Here is a 26291-nt window from a genome sequence, read left to right as displayed (position 1 = left end):
CTCTACCATCCTAAACCCTACTAACCTCACTATTATCCTTTACCATCCTAAACCTTACTAACATCACTATTATCCTCTACCATCCTAAACCCTACTAACCTCACTATTATCCTCTACCATCCTAAACCCTACTAACCTCACTATTATCCTTTACCATCCTAAACCTTACTAAACTCACTATTATCCTCTACCATCCTAAACCCTACTAACCTCACTATTATCCTCTACCATCCTAAACCATACTAACCTCACTATTATCCTCTACCATCCTAAACCCTACTAACCTCACTATTATCCTCTACCATCCTAAACCTTACTAACCTCACTATTATCCTCTACCATCCTAAACCCTACTAACCTCACTATTATCATCTACCATCCTAAACTCACTATTATCCTCTACCATCCTAAACCCTACTAACCTCACTATTATCCTCTACCATCCTAAACCCTACTAACCTCACTATTATCCTCTACCATTCCTAAACCCTACTAACCTCAATATTATCCTCTACCATCCTAAACTCTGCAAACCTCACTTTTACCCTCTACCATCCTAAACCTTACTAACCTCACTATTATCCTCTACCATCCTAAACCTTACTAACCTCACTATTATCCTCTACCATCCTAAACCCACTATTATCCTCTACCATCCTAAACCCTACTAACCTCACTATAATCTGTATTATCCTAAACCCTACTAACCTCACTATTATCCTCTACCATCCTAAACCTTACTAACCTCACTATTATCCTCTACCATCCTAACCTCACTATTATCCTCTACCATCCTAAACCCTACTAACCTCACTATTATCCTCTACCATCCTAAACCCTACTAAACTCACTACTATCCTCTACCATCCTAAACCTTACTAACCTCACTATTATCCTCTACCATCCTAAAACCTACTAAACTCACTATTATCCTCTACCATCCTAACCTCACTAGTATCCTCTACCATCCTAAACCCTACTAACCTCACGTTTAACCTCTACCATCCTAAACCCTACTAACCTCACTATTATCCTCTACCATCCTAAACCCTATTAACCTCACTATTATCCTCTACCATCCTAAACCCGACTAACCTCACTATTATCCTCTACCATCCTAAACCTTACTAACCTCACTATTATCCTCTACCATCCTAAACCCTACTAACCTCACTATTATCCTCTACCATCCTAAACCTTACTAACCTCACTATTATCCTCTACCATCCTAAACCCTACTAAACTCACTATTATCCTCTACCATCCTAAACCTTACTAACCTCACTATTATCCTCTACCATCCTAAATCCACTATTATCCTCTACCATCCTAAACCCTACTAAACTCACTATTATCCTCTACCATCCTAAACCCTACTAACCTCACTATTAACCTCTACCATCCTAAACCCACTATTATCCTCTACCATCCTAAACCCTGCTAAACTCACTATTATCCTCTACCATCCTAAACTTTGCAAACCCCACTATTATCCTCTACCATCCTAAACCCTACTAACCTCACTATTATCCTCTACCATCCTAAACCCTACTAAACTCACTATTATCCTCTACCATCCTAAACCCTACTGACCTCACTATTATCCTCTACCATCCTAAACCTTACTAACCTCACTATTATCCTCTACCATCTTAAACCCACTATTATCCTCTACCATCCTAAACCCTACTAACCTCACTTTTATCCTCTACCATCCTAACCTCACTATTATCCTCTACCATCCTAAACCCTACTAACCTCACTTTTATCCTCTACCATTCTAAACCTTACTAACCTCACTATTATCCTCTACCATCCTAAACCTTACTAACCTCACTATTATCCTCTACCATCATAAACTCACTATTATCCTCTACCATCCTAAACCTTACTAACCTCACTATTATCCTCTACCATCCTAAACCCACTATTATCCTCTACCATCCTAAACCCTACTAAACTCACTATTATCCTCTACCATCCTAAACCCTACTAACCTCACTATTAATCTCTACCACCCTAAACCCACTATTATCCTCTACCATCCTAAACCCTACTAAACTCACTATTATCCTCTACCATCCTAAACTCTGCAAACCCCACTATTATCCTCTACCATCCTAAACCCTACTAACCTCACTATTATCCTCTACCATCCTAAACTCACTATTATCCTCTACCATCCTAAACCCTACTAACCTCACTATTATCCTCTACCATCATAAACCATACTAACCTCACTATTATCCTCTACCATCCTAAACCCTACTAACCTCACTATTATCCTCTACCATCCTAAACCTTACTAACCTCACTATTATCCTCTACCATCCTAAACCCTACTAACCTCACTATTATCCTCTACCATCCTAAACTCACTATTATCCTCTACCATCCTAAACCCTACTAACCTCACTATTATGCTCTACCATCCTAAACCCTACTAACCTCCCTATTATCCTCTACCATCCTAAACCTTACTAACCTCACTATTATCCTCTACCAATCTAAACCCTACTAACCTCACTATTATCCTCTACCATCCTAAACTCACTATTATCCTCTACCATCCTAAACCCTACTAACCTCACTATTATCCTCTACCATCGTAAACCCTACTAACCTCACTATTATCCTCTACCATCCTAAACTCACTATTATCCTCTACCATCCTAAACCCTACTAACCTCACTATTATCCTCTACCATCCTAAACCTTACTAACCTCACTATTATCCTCTACCATCCTAAACCCTACTAACCTCACTATTATCATCTACCATCCTAAACTCACTATTATCCTCTACCATCCTAAACCCTACTAACCTCACTATTATCCTCTACCATCCTAAACCCTACTAACCTCACTGTTATCCTCTACCATCCTAAACTCACTATTATCCTCTACCATCCTAAACCTTACTAACCCCACTATTATCCTCTACCATCCTTAACCCTACTAACCTCACTATTATCCTCTACCATCCTAAACCCACTATTATCCTCTACCATCCTAAACCCTACTAAACTCACTATTATCCTCTACCATCCTAAACTCTGCAAACCCCACTATTATCCTCTACCATCCTAAACCCTACTAACCTCACTATTATCCTCTACCATCCTAAACCCTACTAACCTCACTATTATCCTCTACCATCCTAAACCTTACTAACCTCACTATTATCCTCTACCATCCTAAACCCTACTAACCTCACTATTATCCTCTACCATCCTAAACTCACTATTATCCTCTACCATCCTAAACCCTACTAACCTCACTATTATGCTCTACCATCCTAAACCCTACTAACCTCCCTATTATCCTCTACCATCCTAAACCCTACTAACCCACTATTATCCTCTACCATCCTAAACCCTACTAACCTCACTATTATCCTCTACCATCCTAAACCCTACTAACCTCACTGTTATCCTCTACCATCCTAAACTCACTATTAGCCTCTACCATCCTAAACCCTACTAACCTCACTATTATCCTCTACCATCATAAACCCTACTAACCTCACTATTATCCTCTACCATCATAAACTCACTATTATCCTCTACCATCCTAAACCCTACTAACCTCACTATTATGCTCTACCATCCTAAACCCTACTAACCTCCCTATTATCCTCTACCATCCTAAACCTTACTAACCTCACTATTATCCTCTACCATCCTAAACCCTACTAACCTCACTATTATCCTCTACCATCCTAAACTCACTATTATCCTCTACCATCCTAAACCCTACTAACCTCACTATTATCCTCTACCATCATAAACTCACTATTATCCTCTACCATCCTAAACCCTACTAACCTCACTATTATGCTCTACCATCCTAAACCCTACTAACCTCACTATTATGCTCTACCATCCTAAACCCTACTAACCTCCCTATTATCCTCTACCATCCTAAACCTTACTAACCTCACTATTATCCTCTACCATCCTAAACCCTACTAACCTCACTATTATCCTCTACCATCCTAAACTCACTATTATCCTCTACCATCCTAAACCCTACTAACCTCACTATTATCCTCTACCATCCTAAACCCTACTAACCTCACTATTATCCTCTACCATCCTAAACCCTACTAACCTCACTATTATCCTCTACCATCCTAAACTCACTATTATCCTCTACCATCCTAAACCCTACTAACCTCACTATTATCCTCTACCATCCTAAACCCACTATTATCCTCTACCATCCTAAACCCTACTAACCTCACTATTATCCTCTACCATCCTAAACCCTACTAACCTCACTATTATCCTCTACCATCCTAAACTCACTATTATCCTCTACCATCCTAAACCTTACTAACCTCACTATTATCCTCTACCATCCTAAACCCTACTAAACTCACTATTATCCTCTACCTTCCTAACCTCACTATTATCCTCTACCATCCTAAACCCTACTAACCTCACTATTATCCTCTACCTTCCTAACCTCACTATTATCCTCTACCATCCTAAACCTTACTAACCTCACTATTATCCTCTACCATCCTAAACCCTACTAACCTCACTATTATCCTCTACCATCCTAAACTCACTATTGTCCTCTACCATCCTAAACCCTACTAACCTCACTATTATCCTCTACCATCCTAAACTCACTATTATCCTCTACCATCCTAAACCTTACTAACCTCACTATTATCCTCTACCATCCTAAACCATACTAACCTCACTATTATCCTCTACCATCCTAAACCCTACTAACCTCACTATTATCCTCTACCATCCTAAACCCTACTAACCTCACTATTATCCTCTACCATCCTAAACTCACTATTATCCTCTACCATCCTAAACCCTACTAACCTCACTATTATCCTCTACCATCCTAAACCCTACTAACCTCACTATTATCCTCTACCATCCTAAACCATACTAACATCACTATTATCCTCTACCATCCTAAACCCTACTAACCTCACTATTATCTTCTACCATCCTAAACCTTACTAATCTCACTATTATCCTCTACCATCCTAAACACTGCTAACCTCAATATTATCCTCTACCATCCTAAACACTGCTAACCTCAATATTATCCTCTACCATCCTAAACACTACTAACCTCACTATTATCCTCTACTGTCCTAAACCCTACTAAACTCACTAGTATCCTCTACCGTCCTAAACCTTACTAACCTCACTATTATCCTCTACCATCCTAAACCCACTATTACCCTCTACCATCCTAAACCTTACTAACCTCACTATTATCCTCTACCATCCTAAACCCTACTAACCTCAATATTATTCTCTACCATCCTAAACTCTGCAAACCTCACTATTATCATCTACCATCCTAAACCCACTATTATCCTCTACCATCCTAAACCCTACTAACCTCACTATTATCCTCTACCATCCTAAACACGGCTAACCTCAATATTATCCTCTACCATCCTAAACCCTACTAACCTCACTATTATCCTCTACCATCCTAAACTCACTATTATCCTCTACCATCCTAAACCTTACTAACCTCACTATTATCCTCTACCATCCTAAACCCTACTAACCTCACTATTATCCTCTACCATCCTAAACCCTACTAACCTCACTATTATCCTCTACCATCCTAAACCCTACTAACCTCACTATTATCTTCTACCATCCTAAACCTTACTAACCTCACTATTATCCTCTACCATCCTAAACACTGCTAACCTCAATATTATCCTCTACCATCCTAAACACTGCTAACCTCAATATTATCCTCTACCATCCTAAACCCTACTAACCTCAATATTATCCTCTACCATCCTAAACACTACTAATCTTACTATTATCCTCTACTGTCCTAAACCCTACTAAACTCACTAGTATCCTCTACCGTCCTAAACCTTACTAACCTCACTATTATCCTCTACCATCCTAAACCCACTATTATCCTCTACCATCGTAAACCCTACTAACCTCACTATTATCCTCTACCATCCTAAACCCTACTAACCTCACTATTATCCTCTACCATCCTAAACCATACTGACCTCAGTATTATCCTCTACCATCCTAAACTCTGCAAACCTCACTATTACCCTCTACCATCCTAAACCTTACTAACCTCACTATTATCCTCTACCATCCTAAACCCTACTAACCTCAATATTATCCTCTACCATCCTAAACTCTGCAAACCTCACTATTATCATCTACCATCCTAAACCCACTATTATCCTCTACCATCCTAAACCCTACTAACCTCACTATTATCCTCTACCATCCTAAACACGGCTAACCTCAATATTATCCTCTACCATCCTAACCCCTACTAACCTCAATATTATCTACCATCCTAAGCCCTACTAACCTCATTATTATCCTCTACCATCCTAAACACTGCTAACCTCAATATTATCCTCTACCATCCTAAACCCTGCTAACTTCACACTATGATCATCTGGGTACAGCCATGTTCTCTGGTTGTACATTTCCCTGCAGAGCTGAGACTTCATGGAGCTTTGTAAAGCTGCGCTACATACTGCACTGCCTGCCTCTAAAAGGGTGTGTAGATATGTTTCATAGCTACCTACTTGTATACACTATACAGCACCTTGCAGTGATCTATAGCATAAGGGCTTATGTAATCTGTATGTATCGTAGCTAGCTATACCTGCGTACGAGGCCCTCTGTTCCACTCGGCGCTGAAAGGAATAACTATACTGTACCTGCATACAATTCCTAGGTTATCTATACCATACGGGCTTATGCCATCTGTATGTACTGTACAATATGTACTATTAACTTGACTGTACCCTATTTCTTATGTAGTGCATTACTTTTGACCAAGGCCCATACGGCTCTGGTCACAAGTAGTGCACTATGTAGGGAATAGGGTGCCATTTGGGACATAATCCACATCACCTCCATACATCAATTAATGTAATGTAGGGAAAATGTAAGCAAGATCCAAGACAGTCCAATCCATTCCAGTTAGTTCATGATGTATAGTATTGAATTGCTGCAGTCTACTTTAGAGACTGCTCATGGTGCTTTGTTTCTTTATAAAGTCCTTTTTTGGAAGTAACAGAAGATGATGAACGGTGTGAGTCACATTCCAAAACATTTTTCCCTGCTAGAAGAGCAACAACTTTTCTTATTATTGTTATCATATAAAATGTAAATATAGCTTCTACTTCTACTTCTAAGTTGTTCTTTCTCTTCTAAGATAAGAAATACGTTGCTCTATTATTATTACTATTATCATCTAATATATAAATATAGCTTTGGGTTATGGAGGAGGAGGTGCATTAGCTATACTACATTCCTACATCATGTGTATTAATATGGAGTTGGTCCCCCTTTGCTGCTATAACAGCCACCACTCTTCTGGGAAGGCTTTCCACTAGATGTTGGAACATTGCTCCGGGGACTTGCTTCCATTCAGCCACAAGAGCATTAGTGAGGTCGGGCACTGATGTTAGGCAATTAGGCCTGGCTTGCATTCGGCGTTCCAATTCATCCCAAAAGTGTTTGATGGGGTTGAGGTCAGGGCCCTGCACAGGCCAGTCAAGTTCTTCCACACCGATCTCGACAAACCATTTCTGCATGGACCTCGTTTTGTGCACGGGTGCATTGTCATGCTGAAACAGGAAAGGGCCTTCCCCAAACTGTTGCCATAAAGTTGGAAGCAAAGAATTGTTTAAAACATAATTGTATGCTGTAGCATTAAGATTTCCCTTCACTGGAACTAAGGGGCCTAGCCCAAACCATGAAAAACTGCCCCAGACCATTATTCCTCCTCCACCAAACTTTACAGTTGACACTATACATTGGGACAGCGTTCTCCTGGCATCCGCCAAACCCTGTCGGACTGCCAGAAGGTGAAGCGTGATTCATCACTCCAGAGAGTGCGTTTCCACTGCTCCAGAGTCCAATGGCGGCAAGCTTACACCACTCCAGCCGACATTTGGCATTGTGCATGGTGATCAAAGGCTTGTGTGCGGCTGCTCAGCCATGGAAACCCATTTCATGAAGCTCCCAAAGAAACAGTTATTGTGCTGATGTTGCTTCCAGAGGTAGTTTGGAACTCGGTAGTGAGGGTTGCAACTGAGGACAGATTATTTTTACGCGCTACGAGCTTCAGCACTCGGAAGTCCTGTTCTGTGACCATGTGTGGCATACCACTTCGTGGCTGAGCCATTGTTGCTCCTAGACTTTCCACTTCACAATAACAGCACTTACAGTTGACCCGGGCAGCTCTAGCAGGGCAGAAATTTGACTGACTGAGTCTGAGAGATATGGTTCTATCTAGACTGGAACACTGCAGTAATTTATGACAAGAGAAAGACAGAATAGGAGATGGTGCCATTTTCTTGTTTCCATTGCACAGGCAAATAATGTCAGTTCTCCCAGGGGCTACCTCGGTATAAGCCCCTGGCTCCATGGACTGATGACACATATTTATACAATTGCTCTCGCTTTGATCTTTTATCGTCTTTTCCTCCCTCCAGTCAAACTCATCATATCACTGAGTTTGTATGCAAACCAAATGGCACCCTATTCCCTATTTAGTGCGTTTGACAGGGCCCATAAAAGTAGTGCACTATATAGGGAATAGGGGTGCCATTTGGGACCCATCCTGAGACTGTAGACTGCACTGCAACCCAGACCATTTTGTTTTAACTAACACTGTAAGGAGATTTAATCTTCTCTACTGTATGTCTCATGTGCTTAGTCTTTAAGAAACATGCTTATTGAGCAGAAAGGAGGACTAGACTGGTTTATTATGTTGCGGCTGGCCCCTAAGCTATGTCTGTCATATAACTAATGCTCATCAAATGAAAATAGGGGCACTTACTTGATTCAGTTGCACTTGAAGTTTTGTTTAAACTTTTCTGGGGCTGGGCACTATTTTCACTACTAGTCTTCTCCACTTTGGAATGGGGGCCCAGCTTTGTCTGTCATAGAACCAATGCTCATTTAAATGAAAATAGGAGCCAGCACTCACTTAATTCAGTTGCACTGTTCACTGCTAAAATGTTCTTTAACAAGCAACATATCCTAACAGAGCACACACCACAAATGGCTTCTATCAAACTTTCATTGAGCACATTTGGTTAAGAAAGTGTTGGAAGACTAGCTGTCGTCATGGCATAAGCTAATGGGGATCCGAATGAAGAATAAAGACTAAAGCACATTCTCTTGTCACCCTGATAGAACTACTGCTGCTATGCCATCTCTCTGCCTTCATCTCTCCCTCTCATCCTCAGGTTTATTAATCAGTCCCTTCCGATCTCACGTCCAAGCAGATGCATGCACATCTAATGCAATCTGATATGATTGCATCAGTGATTATGACGTTCCCCCGGAGTGTTTAGTTTACACCATAGCCAGCCCTGTCAATCAAGCCAAGACATGACGATAAATTGTGTTTTCCGAACTCCATCCTAGCATGGTTAATTGGAGAGACGTCTCTGGGAGATGTGGTTTGGCACGTCCTCTCTACCAGCTTCAGCAGCTTTCTCCCGGAGCCCTGCATTCCCAATTCACAAGCCACTCCTTTTGTCTGTCTGTATGCTGTCATTTCCATCCCTCCTGACCCTAAAATAGATCTAATACTACCTTAATGGCAGGCTCAGCTGATCAAGCTCCTCTCCAATAGGGCAGAGGAGGAAGGAAAGCTCTGTTCAAGTTGTCGTATATTTCATCAAAGGAGGAGAGGCAATTCAATCTGGAGACAACCGGGAGAGCGGGAGATTACACCAACCTTAAACTGAATGTATTTCCCATCGTATTGGTGTACTGTGTTTTCAGAATGGAATTTTATCTGCAGCATGATTCACTGAACAAGATTGCTTTTAACAAGGATTTCATTTCAACACTTTGTATTGTTTAAAGATGGGTTAGATGAAAAGATGAGCTGCCTTTTTAGAGCAACAGGGGATCTGTGTTTACACTGCAGGCTTTATCCACATTATTTGGAATTCACCATTTCCCTGATGAAGACATGTTTTTTGAAACGCGTCGGTGGTAAGCAAATTCAATAAAGGCTTATTTTGCTGCAGGCTTCTAGCTTTACAATTTCTTTTATTTAGTTCTCAGCATTTCCCTATCCATGAATATAATCCTTGTCAACTAGTTTGAGATCACACAAGTGAGGAATGTTTTTCATTACATGTAAAACTACAGCCAAGAAGCTGACTGTAGTTTTGGACTATTGGGCCATTTGTCCTGATCTGAGTGGTGTTCCCTTGCCTTCAGAGGAAGCATATGCTGTTTCAGGAGATGCACCATTGGAGTGGGCCAGATGGCTCGTGGTTAATTTAGCATGAACCATGGACCAGCACCACCGTTCTCTGCTCATAAACAATCCATGATTACACTGTTGATCGATCACATTGTCTGGCTGCCACAGGTTCTCCGTTGCGGGCCTCTGAAGGCCGGGACAATATCTCTCAGTTAACAATTGAGACAATGAAATTAAATCAAATCAAATGTATTTATATAGCCCTTCGTACATCAGCTGATATCTCAAAGTGCTGTACAGAAACCCAGCCTAAAACCCCAAACAGCAAGCAATGCAGGTGTAGAAGCACGGTGGCTAGGAAAAACTCCCTAGAAAGGCCAAAACCTAGGAAGAAACCTAGAGAGGAACCAGGCTATGAGGGGTGGCCAGTCCTCTTCTCGCTGTGCCGGGTGGAGATTATAACAGAACATGGCCAAGATGTTCAAATGTTCATAAATGACCAGCATGGTCAAATTATAATAATCACAGTAGTTGTCGAGGGTGCAGCAAGTCAGCACCTCAGGAGTAAATGTCAGTTGGCTTTTCATAGCCGATCATTCAGAGTATCTCTACCGCTCCTGCGGTCTCTAGAGAGTTGAAAACAGCAGGTCTGGGACAGGTTGCACGTCCGGTGAACAAGTCAGGGTTCCATAGCCGCAGGCAGGACAGTTGAAACTGGAGCAGCAGCACGGTCAGGTGGACTGGGGACAGCAAGGAGTCATCATGCCAGGTAGTCCTGAGGCATGGTCCTAGGGCTTAGGTCCTCCGAGAGAGAGAAAGAAATAGAGAAAGAGAGAATTAGAGAGAGCATACTTAAATTCACACAGGACACCGGATAAGACAGGAGAAGTACTCCAGATATAACAAACTGACCCTAGCCCCCCGACACATAAACTACTGCAGCATAAATACTGGAGGCTGAGACAGGAGGGGTCAGGAGACACTGTGGCCCCATCCGATGATTCCCCCGGACAGGGCCAAACAGGAAGGATATAACCCCATCCACTTTGCCAAAGCACAGCCCCCACACCACTAGAGGGATATCTTCAACCACCAACTTACAATCCTGAGACAAGGCTGAGTATAGCCCAGGAAGATCTCCGCCACGGCACAACCCAAGGGGGGGCGCCAACCCAGACAGGAAGATCACGTCAGTGACTCAACCCACTCAAGTGACGCACCCCTCCTAGGGACGGCATGAAAGAGCACCAGTAAGCCAGTGACTCAGCCCCTGTAATAGGGTTAGAGGTAGAGAATCCCAGTGGAGAGAGGGGAACCGGCCAGGCAGAGACAGCAAGGGCGGTTCGTTGCTCCAGAGCCTTTCCGTTCACCTTCACACTCCTGGGCCAGACTACACTCAATCATATGACCCACTGAAGAGATGAGTCTTCAGTAAAGACTTAAAAGTTGAAACCGAGTCTGCGTCTCTCACATGGGTAGGCAGACCATTCCATAAAAATGGAGATCTATATGAGAAAGCCCTGCCTCCAGCTGTTTGCTTAGAAATTCTAGGGACAATTAGGAGGCCTGCGTCTTGTGACCGTAGCGTACGTGTAGGTATGTACGGCAGGACCAACTCGGAAAGATAGGTAGGAGCAAGCCCATGTAATGTTTTGTAGGTTAGCAGTAAAACCTTGAAATCAGCTCTTGCCTTAACAGGAAGCCAGTGTAGGGAGGCTAGCACTGGAGTAATATGATCAAATTTTTGGTTCTAGTCAGGATTCTAGCAGCCGTATTTAGCACTAACTGAAGTTTATTTAGTGCTTTATCCGGGTAGCCGGAAAGTAGAGCATTGCAGTAGTCTAACCTAGAAGTAACAAAAGCATGGATTAGTTTTTCTGCATCATTTTTGGACAGAAAGTTTCTGATTTTTGCAATGTTACGTAGATGGAAAAAAGCTGTCCTTGAAACAGTCTTGATATGTTCGTCAAAAGAGAGATCAGGGTCCAGAGTAACGCCGAGGTCCTTCACAGTTTTATTTGAGACGACTTTACAACCATCAAGATTAATTGTCAGATTCAACAGAAGATCTCTTTGTTTCTTGGGACCTAGAACAAGCATCTCTGATTTGTCCGAGTTTAAAAGTAGAACGTTTGCAGCCATCCACTTCCTTATGTCTGAAACACAGGCTTCTAGCGAGGGCAATTTTGGGGCTTCACCATGTTTCATTGAAATGTACAGCTGTGTGTCATCCGCATAGCAGTGAAAGTTAACATTATGTTTTCGAATGACATCCCCAAGATGTAAAATATATAGTGAAAACAATAGTGGTCCTAAAACGGAACCTTGAGGAACACCGAAATGTACAGTTGATTTGTCAGAGGACAAACCATTCACAGAGACAAACTGATATCTTTCCGACAGATAAGATCTAAACCAGGCCAGAACTTGTCCGTGTAGACCAATTTGGGTTTCCAATCTCTCCAAAAGAATGTGGTGATCGATGGTATCAAAGGCAGCACTAAGGTCTAGGAGCACGAGGACAGATGCAGAGCCTCGGTCTGACGCCATTAAAAGGTCATTTACCACCTTCACAAGTGCAGTCTCAGTGCTATGATGGGGTCTAAAACCAGACTGAAGCATTTCGTATACATTGTTTGTCTTCAGGAAGGCAGTGAGTTGCTGCGCAACAGCTTTTTCTAACATTTTTGAGAGGAATGGAAGATTCGATATAGGCCGATAGTTTTTTATATTTTCTGGGTCAAGGATTGGCTTTTTCAAGAGAGGCTTTATTACTGCCACTTTTAGTGAGTTTGGTACACATCCGGTGGATAGAGAGCCGTGGCTGGAAAGCTGTGGCTGGAATAATATTCCATATTATGCAGTAGAGTGACTCAATTGAGCGTTGACATAGGATATTCCCATTAGAGATACACTAGGGGAAGGAAGAGATGAATAGGATAACATGGCGGATGTGATCACAACACTGGATTCGATTTACTGTAAACTTATCCTATATTGTATGGATAGGGTGACACAACAGTTATGTGAAGCTGGGTGTCTGACACTGTATCCCTAGTTGGGCTTTGGAAGAATCCTCTGCCATAGATGTCCTAGATGTGAAACAAAGATCTATGGGTGAGATTCAGATGAAGTCAGCGGGACATTTTCAATTGTCTCTTCTACCTGTTACTCTCTTCTCATATTGGGAATCTCAATGTCCAGTTAAAACAGAAATAAATGGCTCTCTTATGACTCACCACAGAGCAGAGGCCCCTGAATGCAAGAAGGATGAGCATGATCAGAGTGAATGCAGAAGCAGCAGACAGAGGCCCAGCGCTCCATCAGTGGTAAGCTGGTGCTTCATTGCTCGTGCAGGGCAGGCGCCATGGCAGGTGCTTCAGGTTGGATGGTGTTGATGGATGCCGGGGCTGCAGCACATTCTTTCAACTTTTCAAAAAGCGTTTGAGATGCGGCCTGTCAAAATGCCACGCAGTGCCGAGTCTCAGCGCCACCTCTGCCACTTTAATGTCAGAGTCATGGAAGTGTCAGGGGAACCTCTCTCTCTTTCTCTCTCTCTCTCCCTCTCGCTCTCTTACAAAATTGAAATCAGAGCTTTAGGCAAGGCAATTGTCGCTCTGGCACATGGTTACGGAGAGGCTGATCAACAGATGGAGAGATTGCAGAGAGAGAGCGAGGGAAAGTCTTGTCTCCCATCTTAGATACATCTGTCTGAACTTCATTAAAATGGGATCAGAACAACTCCGTTTCTATTTAGCTTTGACAGGGATAACAGTCAACAAGCACTTAACATCAGTGTCATCTAGGTACAGTACTGGATGATGTTGGACATTATCTGTGTACTTTGTTTCTGCTACTGCCCTTTGTTCAGTCTGACTTATAACTTCATTTGAGATAATCTGGGAGCCATGCTCTCTCGCACTCTCTCTCTCTCAATTCAATTCAATTCAAGGGGCTTTATTGGCATGGGAAACATATGTTAACATTGCCAAGGCAAGTGAAATAGATAATGAACAAAAGTGAAATAAACAATAAAAAATGTACAGTAAACATGACACAAAATTTCCAAAAGATTAAAGACATTTAAAATGTCATATTATGTCTATATACAGTTTGTAACAATGTGAAAATAGTTAAACTACAAAAGGAAATTAAATAAATATGGGTTGTATATACAATGGTGTTTGTTCTTCAATGGTTGCTCTTTTCAAATGGCAACAGGTCACACATCTTGCTGCTATGATGGCACACTGTGGTATTTCACCCAATAGATATGGGAGTTTATAAAAATTTGATTTATTTTTTAAATTCTTTGTGGGTCTGTGTAATCTGAGGGAAATATGTGTCTCTGATATGGTCATACATTTGGTAGGAGGTTAGGAAGTGCAGCTCAGTTTCCACCTCGTTTTGTGGGCAGTGTGCACATAGCCTGTCTTCTCTTGAGAGCCAGGTCTGCCTACAGCGGCCTTTCTCAATAGCAAAGCCATGCTCATTGAGTCTGTACATAGTCAAAGCTTTCCTTCATTTTGGGTCAGTCACAGTGGTCAGGTATTCTGCTACTGTGTACTCTCTGTTTAGGGCCAAATAGCATTCTAGTTTGCTCAGTTTTTTTGTTAATTACTTGACACATTGGAAAGAATTATCTTTATGTTTTCCCATGATTTGTTTGGGTCTAATTGTGTTGCATTCCTGGGGGTCTGTTTGTGTTTGTGAACAGAGCTCCATGACCAGCTTGCTTATGGGACTCTTCTCCAGGTTAATCTCTCTGTAGGTGATGGCTTTGTTATGGAAGGTTTGGGAATGCTTCCTTTTAGGTGGTTGTGGAATTTAATGGCTCTTTTCTGGATTTTGATAATTAGCGGGTATCAGCTAAAATCTGGTGTTTCAATTCGTTTTTCCCCCACATTTTGTGAATTATTGGTTGGTGAGCGAACCCCACAACCATAAAGGGCAATGGGTTCTATAACTGATTCAAGTATTTTTAGCCAGATCCTAATAGGTATGTCAAATTTGATGTTCCTTTTGATGGCATAGAAGGCCCTTCTTGCTTTGTTTCTCAGATCATTCACAGCTTTGTGGAAGTTACCTGTGGCGCTGATGTTTAGGCCGAGGTATTTATCGTTTTTTGTGTGCTCGGGGGCAACGGTGTCGAGATGGAATTTGTATACGTGGTCCTGGCAACTGAACATTTTTTGGAACACCATTATTTTTGTCTTACTGAGATTTACTGTCACGGCCCACGTCTGACAGAATCTGTGCAGTAGATCTAGGTGCTGCTGTAGGCCCTCCTTGGTTGAGGACAGAAGCACCAGATCATCAGCAAACAGTAGCCATTTGACTTCAGATTCTAGTACGGTGAGGCCAGGTGCTGCAGACTGTTCTAGTACCCTTGCCAATTTGTTGATATATATGTTGAAGAGGGTGGAGCTTAAGCTGCATCCCTATCTCACCCCCGCGGTCCTGTGGAAAGAAATGTTTGTGTACATGTATTTTATAATGTATGTTTTTCCCCCAACCCCACTTTCCATCAATTTGTTTAGCAGACACTCATGCCAAATTGAGTCAAAAGCTTTTTTGAAACCAACAAAGCAGGAGAAAACGTTGCCTTTGTTTTTGTTTGTTTGTTTGTCAATTAGGATGAACATTGGGAACATGCCAAAGCTGAGGATGATGTTAAAGAGTTTAAGTATAGCCAATTGGAATTTCTGGTCTGTATATATTAAATTTCATGTAGGATACCATCAACATCACAGGCCTTTTTGGTTTGGAGGGTTTGTATTTTGTCCTGTAGTTCATTCAATGTAATTTGGAGAATCCAGTGGGTTCTGGTAGTCTTTAATAGCTGACTGACTGAAGATTTGTAATTTATCATGTATATGTTTTTGCTGTTTGTTCTTTGTTCTTTGTTATAGAGCCAAAAAGATTGGAGAAGTGGTGCATCCACACATCTCCGTTTTGGATAGATAACTCTTCGTGTTGTTGTTTGTTTAGTGTGTTCCGATTTTCCCAGAAGTGGTTAGATTCTATGGATTCTTCAATTACATTGAGCTGATTTCTAACGTGCTGTTCCTTCTTTTTCTGTAGTGTATTTCTGTATTGTTTTAATGATTCACCATAGTGAAAGCGTAGACTCAGGTTTTCTGAGTGTCTATGTTTTTGGTTGGATAGGTTTCTCAGTTTCTTTCTTAGGTTTTTGCATTTTTCATCAAACATTGTCATTGTTGTTAATTTTCTTAGGTTGTCTGCTTGACATGTTCAGATTTGACAGGGAAGCTGAAAGGTCAAATATACTGTTTAGGCTTTCTACTCCCAAGTTTACACCTTCCCTATTACAGATATAAGTTTTGTCCATGAAGTTGTCTAAAAGGGATTGAATTTGTTGTTGCCTAATTGTTTTTGGTAGGTTTCTACATTTCTTAATATTGTGCAGTTCCTTTGGCTTTGATGCATCGTGTTTGAGTATTGCTCTGTTCAGGTAGACTGCGATTTTGCTGTGATCTTCTATGGGTGATGGTGGGCAGACTGTGAATGCTCCGAGAGACTCTGGGTTGAGGTCAGTGATAAAGTAATCTAAAGTACTACAGCCAAGGAATGAGCTGTAGGTGTACCTAGCATAGGAGTCTCCTTGAAGCCTACCATTGACTATGTACAGATCCAGCGTGCGACAGAGCTACAGGAGTTTTTGTTGGTTGTCTTGTCATAGTTTTGTCTAGAGGTGCATATTTGGGAGGGATACTGTCACCTCCAGGTAGGTGTTTGTCCCCCTGTGTGCTGAGATTGTCAGGTTCTTGTCCAGTTCTGGCATTTAAGTCACCACAAACTAGTACATGTCCCTGGGCCTAGAAATGGTTGATCTCCCCTTCAAGTATGGAGAAGCTGTCATTGTTTAAAATATGGGTATTCTATTGGGGGTATATAAGTAGCACACATGAGGAAATGTTTTTCTGTTGAAATAATTTCCTTATTCATTTCTAGCCAGATGTAAAATGTTCCTGTTTTGACTAATTTAATAGAGTGGGTTAGGTCTGCTCTACACCAAATTAGCATACCCCCTGAGTCTCTTCCCTGTTTCACAACTTGGAGTTTGTTGGATTGGACTACCAGCTCTCTGGGCAACCAGTGGGTCCATCTCCTCTATACCATCTTTCTTGTAGGATGAAAATGTTAGATTTTTCCAATTTCTTTGATGAATTCTGGTGTTCCTGCTCTTTAGGCCAAAGGCAGATGACCTCAGACCTTGCATATTCCAGGATAAGATTGAAAAAGCTTCTTCGACCACAAAACTTTTACTATCACTCCCTTGAGTGCTATGGCCACCCTTTCCTGCTGGGCCCTCAGGTCGTTTGTGCCCGTGTGAATTATAATGTGGCTGGGGGACCCTAGTGTGTCCTCTGACAGCCATTTGAGACAATGAGGAGCAGCCATTTGAGTCAAGGGATGAGCTGTAGGTGTACCTAGCATTGGAGTCTCCTCGGGTGGATGTGTGGGAGTTGTCAGGAGAGCTATCGGGGGAGCTATCAGAGGGGGTGGGGTCTGTTGGACTGGTGGGTCCTGTATTGTCTGTCCTATTGTGGTGTTGAGGTTGTGGTCCGGGTCTGAGGTGGGCTGTTTTGCTGGCTTCTCTGGGGGAGTGTCCTGCTCTCTGTCACACCTCAGCTTTCTCACCTCCTCCTTCACCGCTGTTAGCTGTGCCATGTGTTTCTCACCTCCTCCTTCACCGCTGTTAGCTGTGCCATGTGTTTCTCACCTCCTCCTTCACCGCTGTTAGCTGTGCCATGTGTGTCTCACCTCCTCCTTCACTGCTGTTAGCTGTGCCATGTGTTTCTCACCTCCTCCTTCACTGCTGTTAGCTGTGCCATGTGTTTCTCACCTCCTCCTTCACCGCTGTTAGCTGTGCCATGTGTGTCTCTCCCTCCTCCTTCACCGCTGTTAGCTGTGCCATGTGTTTCTCACCTCCTCCTTCACCGCTGTTAGCTGTGCCATGTGTTTCTCACCTCCTCCTTCACCGCTGTTAGCTGTGCCATGTGTTTCTCACCTCCTCCTTCACCGCTGTTAGCTGTGCCATGTGTTTCTCACCTCCTCCTTTACCGCTGTTAGCTGTGCCATGTGTGTCTCTCTCTCCTCCTTCACCGCTGTTAGCTGTGCCATGTGTGTCTCTCCCTCCTCCTTCACCGCTGTTAGCTGTGCCATGTGTGTCTCACCTCCTCCTTCACTGCTGTTAGCTGTGCCATGTGTTTCTCACCTCCTCCTTCACCGCTGTTAGCTGTGCCATGTGTGTCTCTCCCTCCTCCTTCACTGCATTTAGCTGTGCCATGTGTGTCTCTCCCTCCTCCTTCACTGCTGTTAGCTGTGCCATGTGTTTCTCACCTCCTCCTTCGCCGCTGTTAGCTGTGCCATGTGTGTCTCACCTCCTCCTTCACCGCTGTTAGCTGTGCCATGTGTTTCTCACCTCCTCCTTCACCGCTGTTAGCTGTGCCATGTGTTTCTCACCTCCTCCTTCACCGCTGTTAGCTGTGCCATGTGTTTCTCACCTCCTCCTTCACCGCTGTTAGCTGTGCCATGTGTTTCTCACCTCCTCCTTCACCGCTGTTAGCTGTGCCATGTGTGTCTCACCTCCTCCTTCGCCGCTGTTAGCTGTGCCATGTGTTTCTCACCTCCTCTTTTACCGCTGTTAGCTGTGCCATGTGTGTCTCACCTCCTCCTTCACCGCTGTTAGCTGTGCCATGTGTGTCTCTCCATCCTCCTTCACCGCTGTTAGCTGTGCCATGTGTGTCTCACCTCCTCCTTCACCGCTGTTAGCTGTGCCATGTGTGTCTCTCCCTCCTCCTTCTCCGCTGTTAGCTGTGCCATGTGTTTCTCACCTCCTCCTTCACCGCTGTTAGCTGTGCCATGTGTGTCTCACTTCCTCCTTCACCGCTGTTAGCTGTGCCATGTGTGTCTCTCCCTCCTCCTTCACTGCATTTAGCTGTGCCATGTGGTCTTCTCTCTTCTCCTTAAGTTCTCTCACCTCAGTCTGGAGTGCAGCCAGTTCTCTCAGACAGCCGTCCATCTCCACCTCCCGCCCTCCGGGTCTTGTTGGGGGGGTGTTGTTGTGCTGGTCTGGTTTGTTCTGTCTGGATTGTGTGGAATAGCTCTCTGAGCTCCACCATGTCTCTCTCCAGCTTGGTGAATTTATCCCTCTCAATGATAGAGGAGCAGTGCAGTTGTGTGACCTGGGTGTGTTCAGTGCTGGGGGGTGTGATCAGACTCACTCAGGGTGGGGGAGTAGTCACTGATAGAGAGCCTTTCCTGCTGTGCTCTTTTATCCCGTAAAAGTCCTGCTGGAACTGCTTGAGGATGCCCTGCACCATTGCTGTCTCAGACTTGTACACGTTGACAGAGGTTGTTTCAATTTCCTCAATGTCTAGTATTCTGAGTTTCCACACTGGGCCAATACCCTCTCTCTTGACATAGGGGTAGTGTGCTCTTATAGCACTGCGCCATGCCAGGGGATGTTCTGTGTGGAAAATTTTGTCGCTTATGTTACCCTCTTTGTAGCAGTCTGCAAATAGTTTCTCTGGATTGTCCTTGAGGAGCTTATTTTTGTACTTATTCCGTGCCATGTTATTTTTAATATCCAAAGGTTACTGCACAGGGATAAGCCATGGCGCAGGGGTCTTCAAAGGGCTCTGCATTTGGGTGGGGGAGGCTGTGAAACCCTGCTGCCATTGTTAGGCTCAATAGTTTTCACACATCTCACTTCACACTTCAGTGCTAATTGAAGTTGCAGCCAGGCCTGTTCTGTCCTAGCAGCTTGGTAGCCTTATTTACCACGCTGTATATAACAACATTACTTATAGATTATTGTATTTTACTTTTTGGCTTCAGAAGTAGGTTCAGACTGAACATCACTTTGCGTTGGATGGTATTTCCAGGTTTCGGTTTGTTATAAGTTTTTTCTTGATAGTCCTTGGTAGTAAGAATCCATTCAGGTAATTTTGTCCAAAATCAAGGTTTTAGGTATGGAATTTTGATTTGGTTTGAATGTTTTGATATAGAGGGTAGTATCCTGTATAAGTTTATCTACATGTATCCCACTATAATACTATTGTTTTTGCAGAAGAACTCAGGAGCTCATGAGCACAGGATCTCTCTCTCTCTCTGTCGCTCTGTCTCTCTCTCTGTGTCTCTGTCTGTCTGCCTCTCTCTCTCTCTGTGTCTCTGTCTGTCTGCCTCTCTCTCTCTGCCTCTCTCTCTCTCTCTTTGCCTCTCTCTCTCTGCCTCGCTCTCTCTCTCTCTCTGCCTCACTCTCTCTCTCTCTCTGCCTCGCTCTCTCTGTCTCTCTGCCTTGCTCTCTGTCTCTCTCTCTGCCTCGCTCTCTGTCTCTCTCTCTGTGTGTCTCGCTCTCTGTCTCTCTCTCTGTGTGTCTCGCTCTCTGTCTCTCTCTGTCTACCTCTTTACCACTCGCTCTCTCGCTGCCTCTTTTGATAAGACACATTATGTTTTAATGCAGTGGAATAGAGAGAAAGGCTCATCAACATGGGGAGACATGACCTTAGGTCGGAGGAGAGATTGGACAATTAGATTCAATGATGGGGGAGAAGTGGGGACATGTATCTTTACTTTGGCCTTTCTTACCATCCAAACAATGTTTATAGGTTTAACTTTATTCAGAGAGAGGAAGCAAGCTATTGGGCAATTTGTCATGCCACTGTGTCATGAGCCTCAACATAACAGCCATTACACTGACCACTTACTCTGTTGATGCGTACCGAATGGCACCCTATTCCCTTTATAGTGCACTACTTTTGATGGACCCTTGTCAAAAATAGTGCACTGTCAACGAAATAGGGTGCCATTTTGAACGCATCCATAGATACAGGGTTTGTCACTCTGTTAGTTGCTGATTTGGTGATCCACAGTCGCCGAAGACATCAGAAGGGGTGAGAAATAGAGTGATCATCTCACTCAGATCTTAGTTGAATTTTGGAGTTAGCTTGTTAGCCTGTTGTATTAGCCAAAGCAATGGTATGTAACAAAATACAGTCAAAAGCTCAAATTTCACTCAAAGCAGAGCTCTGGCTAATAAGAGCCAAGGTGTGTCAAAATCCTCAAGCCTCAGTCATGGATCTCATCATTTCAATGTAATTTCATCGTGATTAATACTGAATGTGTGACATTTTAGTGTGGGCACGTCTTTAATTGATTATTTACACTTCCCCCACCAGGAGTAATAGAATGGATAGACTAGGACACATGCAAGACTAGAGCAATGAGCACTGACCCTAGTCTCAAATTGCACCCTATTCCCTAAATAATGCACTACTTTTGACCAGGGTCCATAGTCCCATTTGGGACATATTGCTAGTGTCTTTAATTAACAGCCAGCTGTATGGAAGAGATAGAGCTTCTGTCAGTAAGAGTTCTTATCCCCTCTAGTCTTCTACTCTATTTAGTGACAGCATGCTGACCAGGTATTTTCAATAGAGAACTAACGATTCCATTTAGGACTCTCCAGTGGGATAGAATAGTGAATGTATACACATTAATTGCATTTGTGGTGGAACATTGAACATGGTTCCATAGTTCCAAAGTACAATAATGTCGATTGAAACGAATAGTAAGTTAATACATACACACCTGTCTAATCTTGTGTGTGTGTGTGCATGCGTGCGTGTGTGTGTGTGTTCTTATTCCAGGTCTGAAACGTAGCTATACGTGTGAAGTCTGCAATGTCACACTCAACTCTGTGGCACAGTACCATGCACATCTGCAGGGCTCAAAGCACCAAAACAAGTGAGTCTTCTCCTCTGTGTACTGCAGCTAAACAGACAATGTCACACTTTGTTTTCTCCTTGTCTGATGGTGAGTTGCCAGCATGTAAATTGTATTGCGCTTGGTTTACGTATATGTATGCTATGCCATTGAAATTCAATTGGCACTTTCAAGGAGGGTTTTTACATTTTGCATCAGCCATAAAAAAAAAAGCTGAGAGCGAGTGAGCAAAATATCAGAGGGGAGGAGTGAGAGTCTCTCTGCTGGCTTTGGGCATCTTTGGATATTTTTCCACTTATGTTCAATCTCATTGAAAGCAGTTAATTTTTAAGGAGGAGAAATGTGTCTAATTGAGACATTTTTCCACTTCTTTCACATTGCTGCTGCTAATTGGTGGCCATGCCGTGGTGCCTGCAGGAGCGAAACGCAGATCAACAAGTGCTTGTTCTACTGTAGACACAACACCCAGAGCCCAGGCTAGCGCCACCAGGCCGTGCTCATCAGAGTGAACAAACAACTAGTGCTAATACACAACCATAATGCACACACAACCATCTAACTCAAACAACCTTGCTAATACACAACCAACGCACAAAACTAACATTAAGTCTTCTAACTCAAGCGGGCCAAGCTGAGTCAAACACGCAGCTTTTGTCCTGAAACAGTATGTAGGGACAGTATGTAGGGTCGGTATGCAGAGACAGAATGCATATGTAGGGAGGGCAGTCAGAGGATGACCTGGTATTGGGCCCAACTCAGCACAGCCTGGCCAGTTGGTGTGAATTGATGGGCTTTTCCATGGTGCTTGTCCTAGAATGAATTCCCCCTGTAGGACCCTCTCTGCCCGTACGTGTCCACAGGGATGCAGGCATCAAGAGACATGACACTTTAGCCCTGCACCTTAGTCACGCTCCACTGCACTGCCTCATTGGTGCTAGTGGCTTTCCACACAGGCAGATCCACCCACCCCAGTAGGCCAAAGCAACTTCTCTTTCCTCTCGTTCTCTCTCTCTCTGGGTGTATTTAGGTCAGTGCTTTATGCCAGTTTACCCAGATAGAATAGCTATCCGGTGCATGTGACAATAAAAATTCTCTCTCTCTCCAGAGAGGGGAGATATGTCATTGTTGTCTCTTGTCCTATATACAGCCAGACAAATAGAAGATGGCAGTTTATATGAAAGCAGTGGTGCATTGGATGATTTGGATTATATAGTTACTTTTTAATTTGATGGAATGACTTCACAGAGAAGGGTTAGGCTACAGTAAACACTCATCAACAGTTTGTCAGTCATTTGTCTGAATACTATTTCCACTGAAAAAATTATGCACTATAAATTGCATGAGGTCAGGTTAGGTAAGGGTCATATTGACCTCCCCAGTCTCATCACAAATTGATACCAGCAAGCCAAGATTCACGAACTCAGCGTAGCTAACTTGAACCGAGTCCAAGAACTTCAGAGAGGAAATTCTATTTTGACTGAGGGTGGGGGACAAATTACCCCTTCACAATATGCTTACTAATGAGATGTGTGATCAATACTACACTAACAAGCCTGCTACAACCGTACAAAGCCTGGATGCTTAAATACTTAAACCCATGCCAGTGCTGCTGGCATCTGAAGCAGAAAGTATGCCACAAATCAAGGTCGTCCTTTCATTTACTAACTCAATTTGGCTGTCTGACATGTTTCTCTTTTTGCTTTCCAAGTATTCTTCACAGTCAGTCACTTCATTTGAGCACACCGTAGCACTGTACCAGTCAGTCGTTGTCCTGCGCTTCATTTGAGCACACAGTAGCAATGTACCTGTTTGTGTCTCAAATGGCACCCTATTCCCTATATAGTGCACTCCTTTTTGACGAGGATCCATCGTTTGTCCTTCCTTGTTACGGCATAAGGAGTCTTTTAGGAGGGGCTTGTCTGGTCCAGGCTGCTGTGACAGAAATAGCCTGCTGGCTTTGTGAGCTGACTGAGTTCCCATCTCCTCCCCAGTCTCAAGGTCTGACTGATTGATAGGGGTTTATGCTGACTACAGCAGACTGACTGAGTGCACAGACAGGGATCCTAGACGTGGCTGTCGGCTGGCTGGTCAGTGTGAACTAAGGAGAAACTGGAGAGGGAACCCGTTTGACCTCTAGTTCAGGACAGGCGAGGAGGGAGGAGGAGGAGGCACTGCAGCTCTCTCTTTCTCTTCTATCACTGGAGGTCAAGAACCATGTGACAGTGCAGTAGCCTATCTCATACTTACACATTACTTGAGTTTATTGTTAAATGTTCTGCTAAGTAAGATACCGACATCTCTGGCGATGACCTAGTGTTGGACCATGTGAACAAGCTTAGCCTATAGATTTACATTTCACATTTGAGTCATTTAGCAGATGCTCTAATCCAGAGCGACTTTCAGGAGCTATTAGGGTTAAGTGCATTGCTCAAGGGCATATCGGCAGATTTTTCACCTAGTCGGCTCGGAGATTCGAACCAGTGACCTTTTGTTTACTGGCCCTACACTCAGCTTCTTGAGGATTAGCGGGTCCCCTGTGGGACGGTTGAGCTAGCGTAGGCTAATGTGATTAGCATGAGGTTGTGAGTAACAAGAACATTTCCCAGGACACATCTGATATTGTCAGAAAGCTTAAATTCTTGTTAATCTAACTGCACTGTCCAATTTACACTAGCTATTACAGTGAAAGAATACCATGCTATTGTTTGAAGAGAGTGCACAGTAGTGCACAGTTTTGAACTTGAAAAGTTATTAATAAACAAATTAGGCACATTTGGGCAGTCTTGATACAAAGTTTTGAACAGAAATGCAATGGTTCATTGGATCAGACTAAAACTTTGCACATACACTGCTGCCATCTTGTGGCCAATATCTAAATTGCACCTGTGCTGGAATAATACATTATGGCCTTTCTCTTGCATTTCAAAGATGGTACCATTTTTTTTCTTTTTTTTCTTTGTATTATCTTTTACCAGATCTAATGTGTTATATTCTCCAACATTCCTTTCACATTTCCACAAACTTCAAAGTGTTTCCTTTCAAATGGTACCAAGAAAATGCATATCCTTACTTCAGGGCCTGAGGTACAGGCAGTTAGATTTGGGTATGTCATTTTAGGCGAAAATTGAAAAAAAGGGGCCTACCTGCCGCCTCTAGATGTGGGATAACAGAGCCTGAGATGGTGTTTCCTATGTGTAATGTCATCATCCACTGCAAGAGATCGAGACACAGGAGCAGCCAGGCTCAGAAATAAGAGCCTTGGTCACAACATGCATTTTCATGATCAAACGTGAAGAGGGGAAGGTAACGAGGCCGGTGGGAGCGTTACGAGGCGAGGCGGGGGCACGTTGTGTGATCGAGACCAGTCCCTCAGTCCCTCCGCTCCTCAGTCCCTCCGCTCTTCCACTATTGATAGGTCAAGCAGACAGCCTCATTACCATGCCGTCACCGATCCCTCGCCCAACTATCTCCATTCCCCGCTGCTTGCCTGCACTCATCTCTCCCTCCCTCCCAGCCTCCCTCACCATCCCCCCACACTCACACATACTAATGGTGTGCAGAAAGACATTAGCCGCTGTGTTCTCTCACTCCCAGTTGCCATGTCTGAGACTGGAGCGAATGAGAGGATGAGTTTGTCAGGTTGGATGTTGTCGCAGTGATTTGTTATTGCTGCTCTTGTTTCCCATGTGTGGAATCGACCGTCCAAAAAAGAAAGAAAGCTGATTAATGCATGATGTGAAGGTTGGCTCACCTCTCAGGTTTGACACACCATTCATTGCATCATGTAGCACTAGTCAGACATTTATGTGAGGTAAAACAATTATTCAGCCTAATGATAATCTATAAATATAACTTTATTGGTTGTATCCCAAATGGCACCCGGTTCCCTAGTGCACTACTGTTGACCAGGGCCTCTAGGGCCTCATTTGACTATTGTGACCATAGCCATACCATACCATACCAGCCAACCATATTTCGAGATTATGTATTTTATTTAACCTTTATTTTAGCAAGCAGTCCCATTGAGACCAAGGCCTCTTTTTCAAGGGAGCCCCTACAACATAATAAAAACATACAATACTACAAGAAATTTAAGATGATATGGAGATTATAATTTTTTATTTCACCTTTATTTAACCAGATAGGCCAGTTGAAAACAAGATCTCATTTACAACTGCGACCTGGCCAAGATAAAGCAAAGCAGTGCGACAAAAACAACAACAGAGTTACACATAAACAAACATGCAGTCAATAACACAAAATAAAATAAAATAGAAAAATCTATCTACAGTGTGTGCAAACGTAGAAGA

The 26291-nt window shown here is 43.1% G+C and overlaps 1 protein-coding gene across 1 annotated transcript in view; it reads left to right on the top strand.

The window, feature by feature from the left end:
* LOC120062914 (zinc finger matrin-type protein 4-like) overlaps positions 1-22956 on the top strand; it is a 168228-nt gene extending 145272 nt beyond the window's left edge. Inside the window, exons 5-6 of the mRNA XM_039012974.1 lie at positions 21906-22002; positions 22842-22956. Coding sequence (XP_038868902.1) covers positions 21906-22002; positions 22842-22956 — 212 coding nt within the window. The remainder of the gene's footprint in view (positions 1-21905; positions 22003-22841) is intronic.
* The last annotated feature ends 3335 nt before the right edge of the window (positions 22957-26291 follow it).

Source organism: Salvelinus namaycush, chromosome 18 (genome assembly GCF_016432855.1).
Source record: "Salvelinus namaycush isolate Seneca chromosome 18, SaNama_1.0, whole genome shotgun sequence".
NCBI lineage: Eukaryota > Metazoa > Chordata > Actinopteri > Salmoniformes > Salmonidae > Salvelinus > Salvelinus namaycush.
The sequence above is the reverse complement of the archived record's forward strand: the minus strand, read 5'-3'. Positions and strand labels throughout refer to the sequence as shown.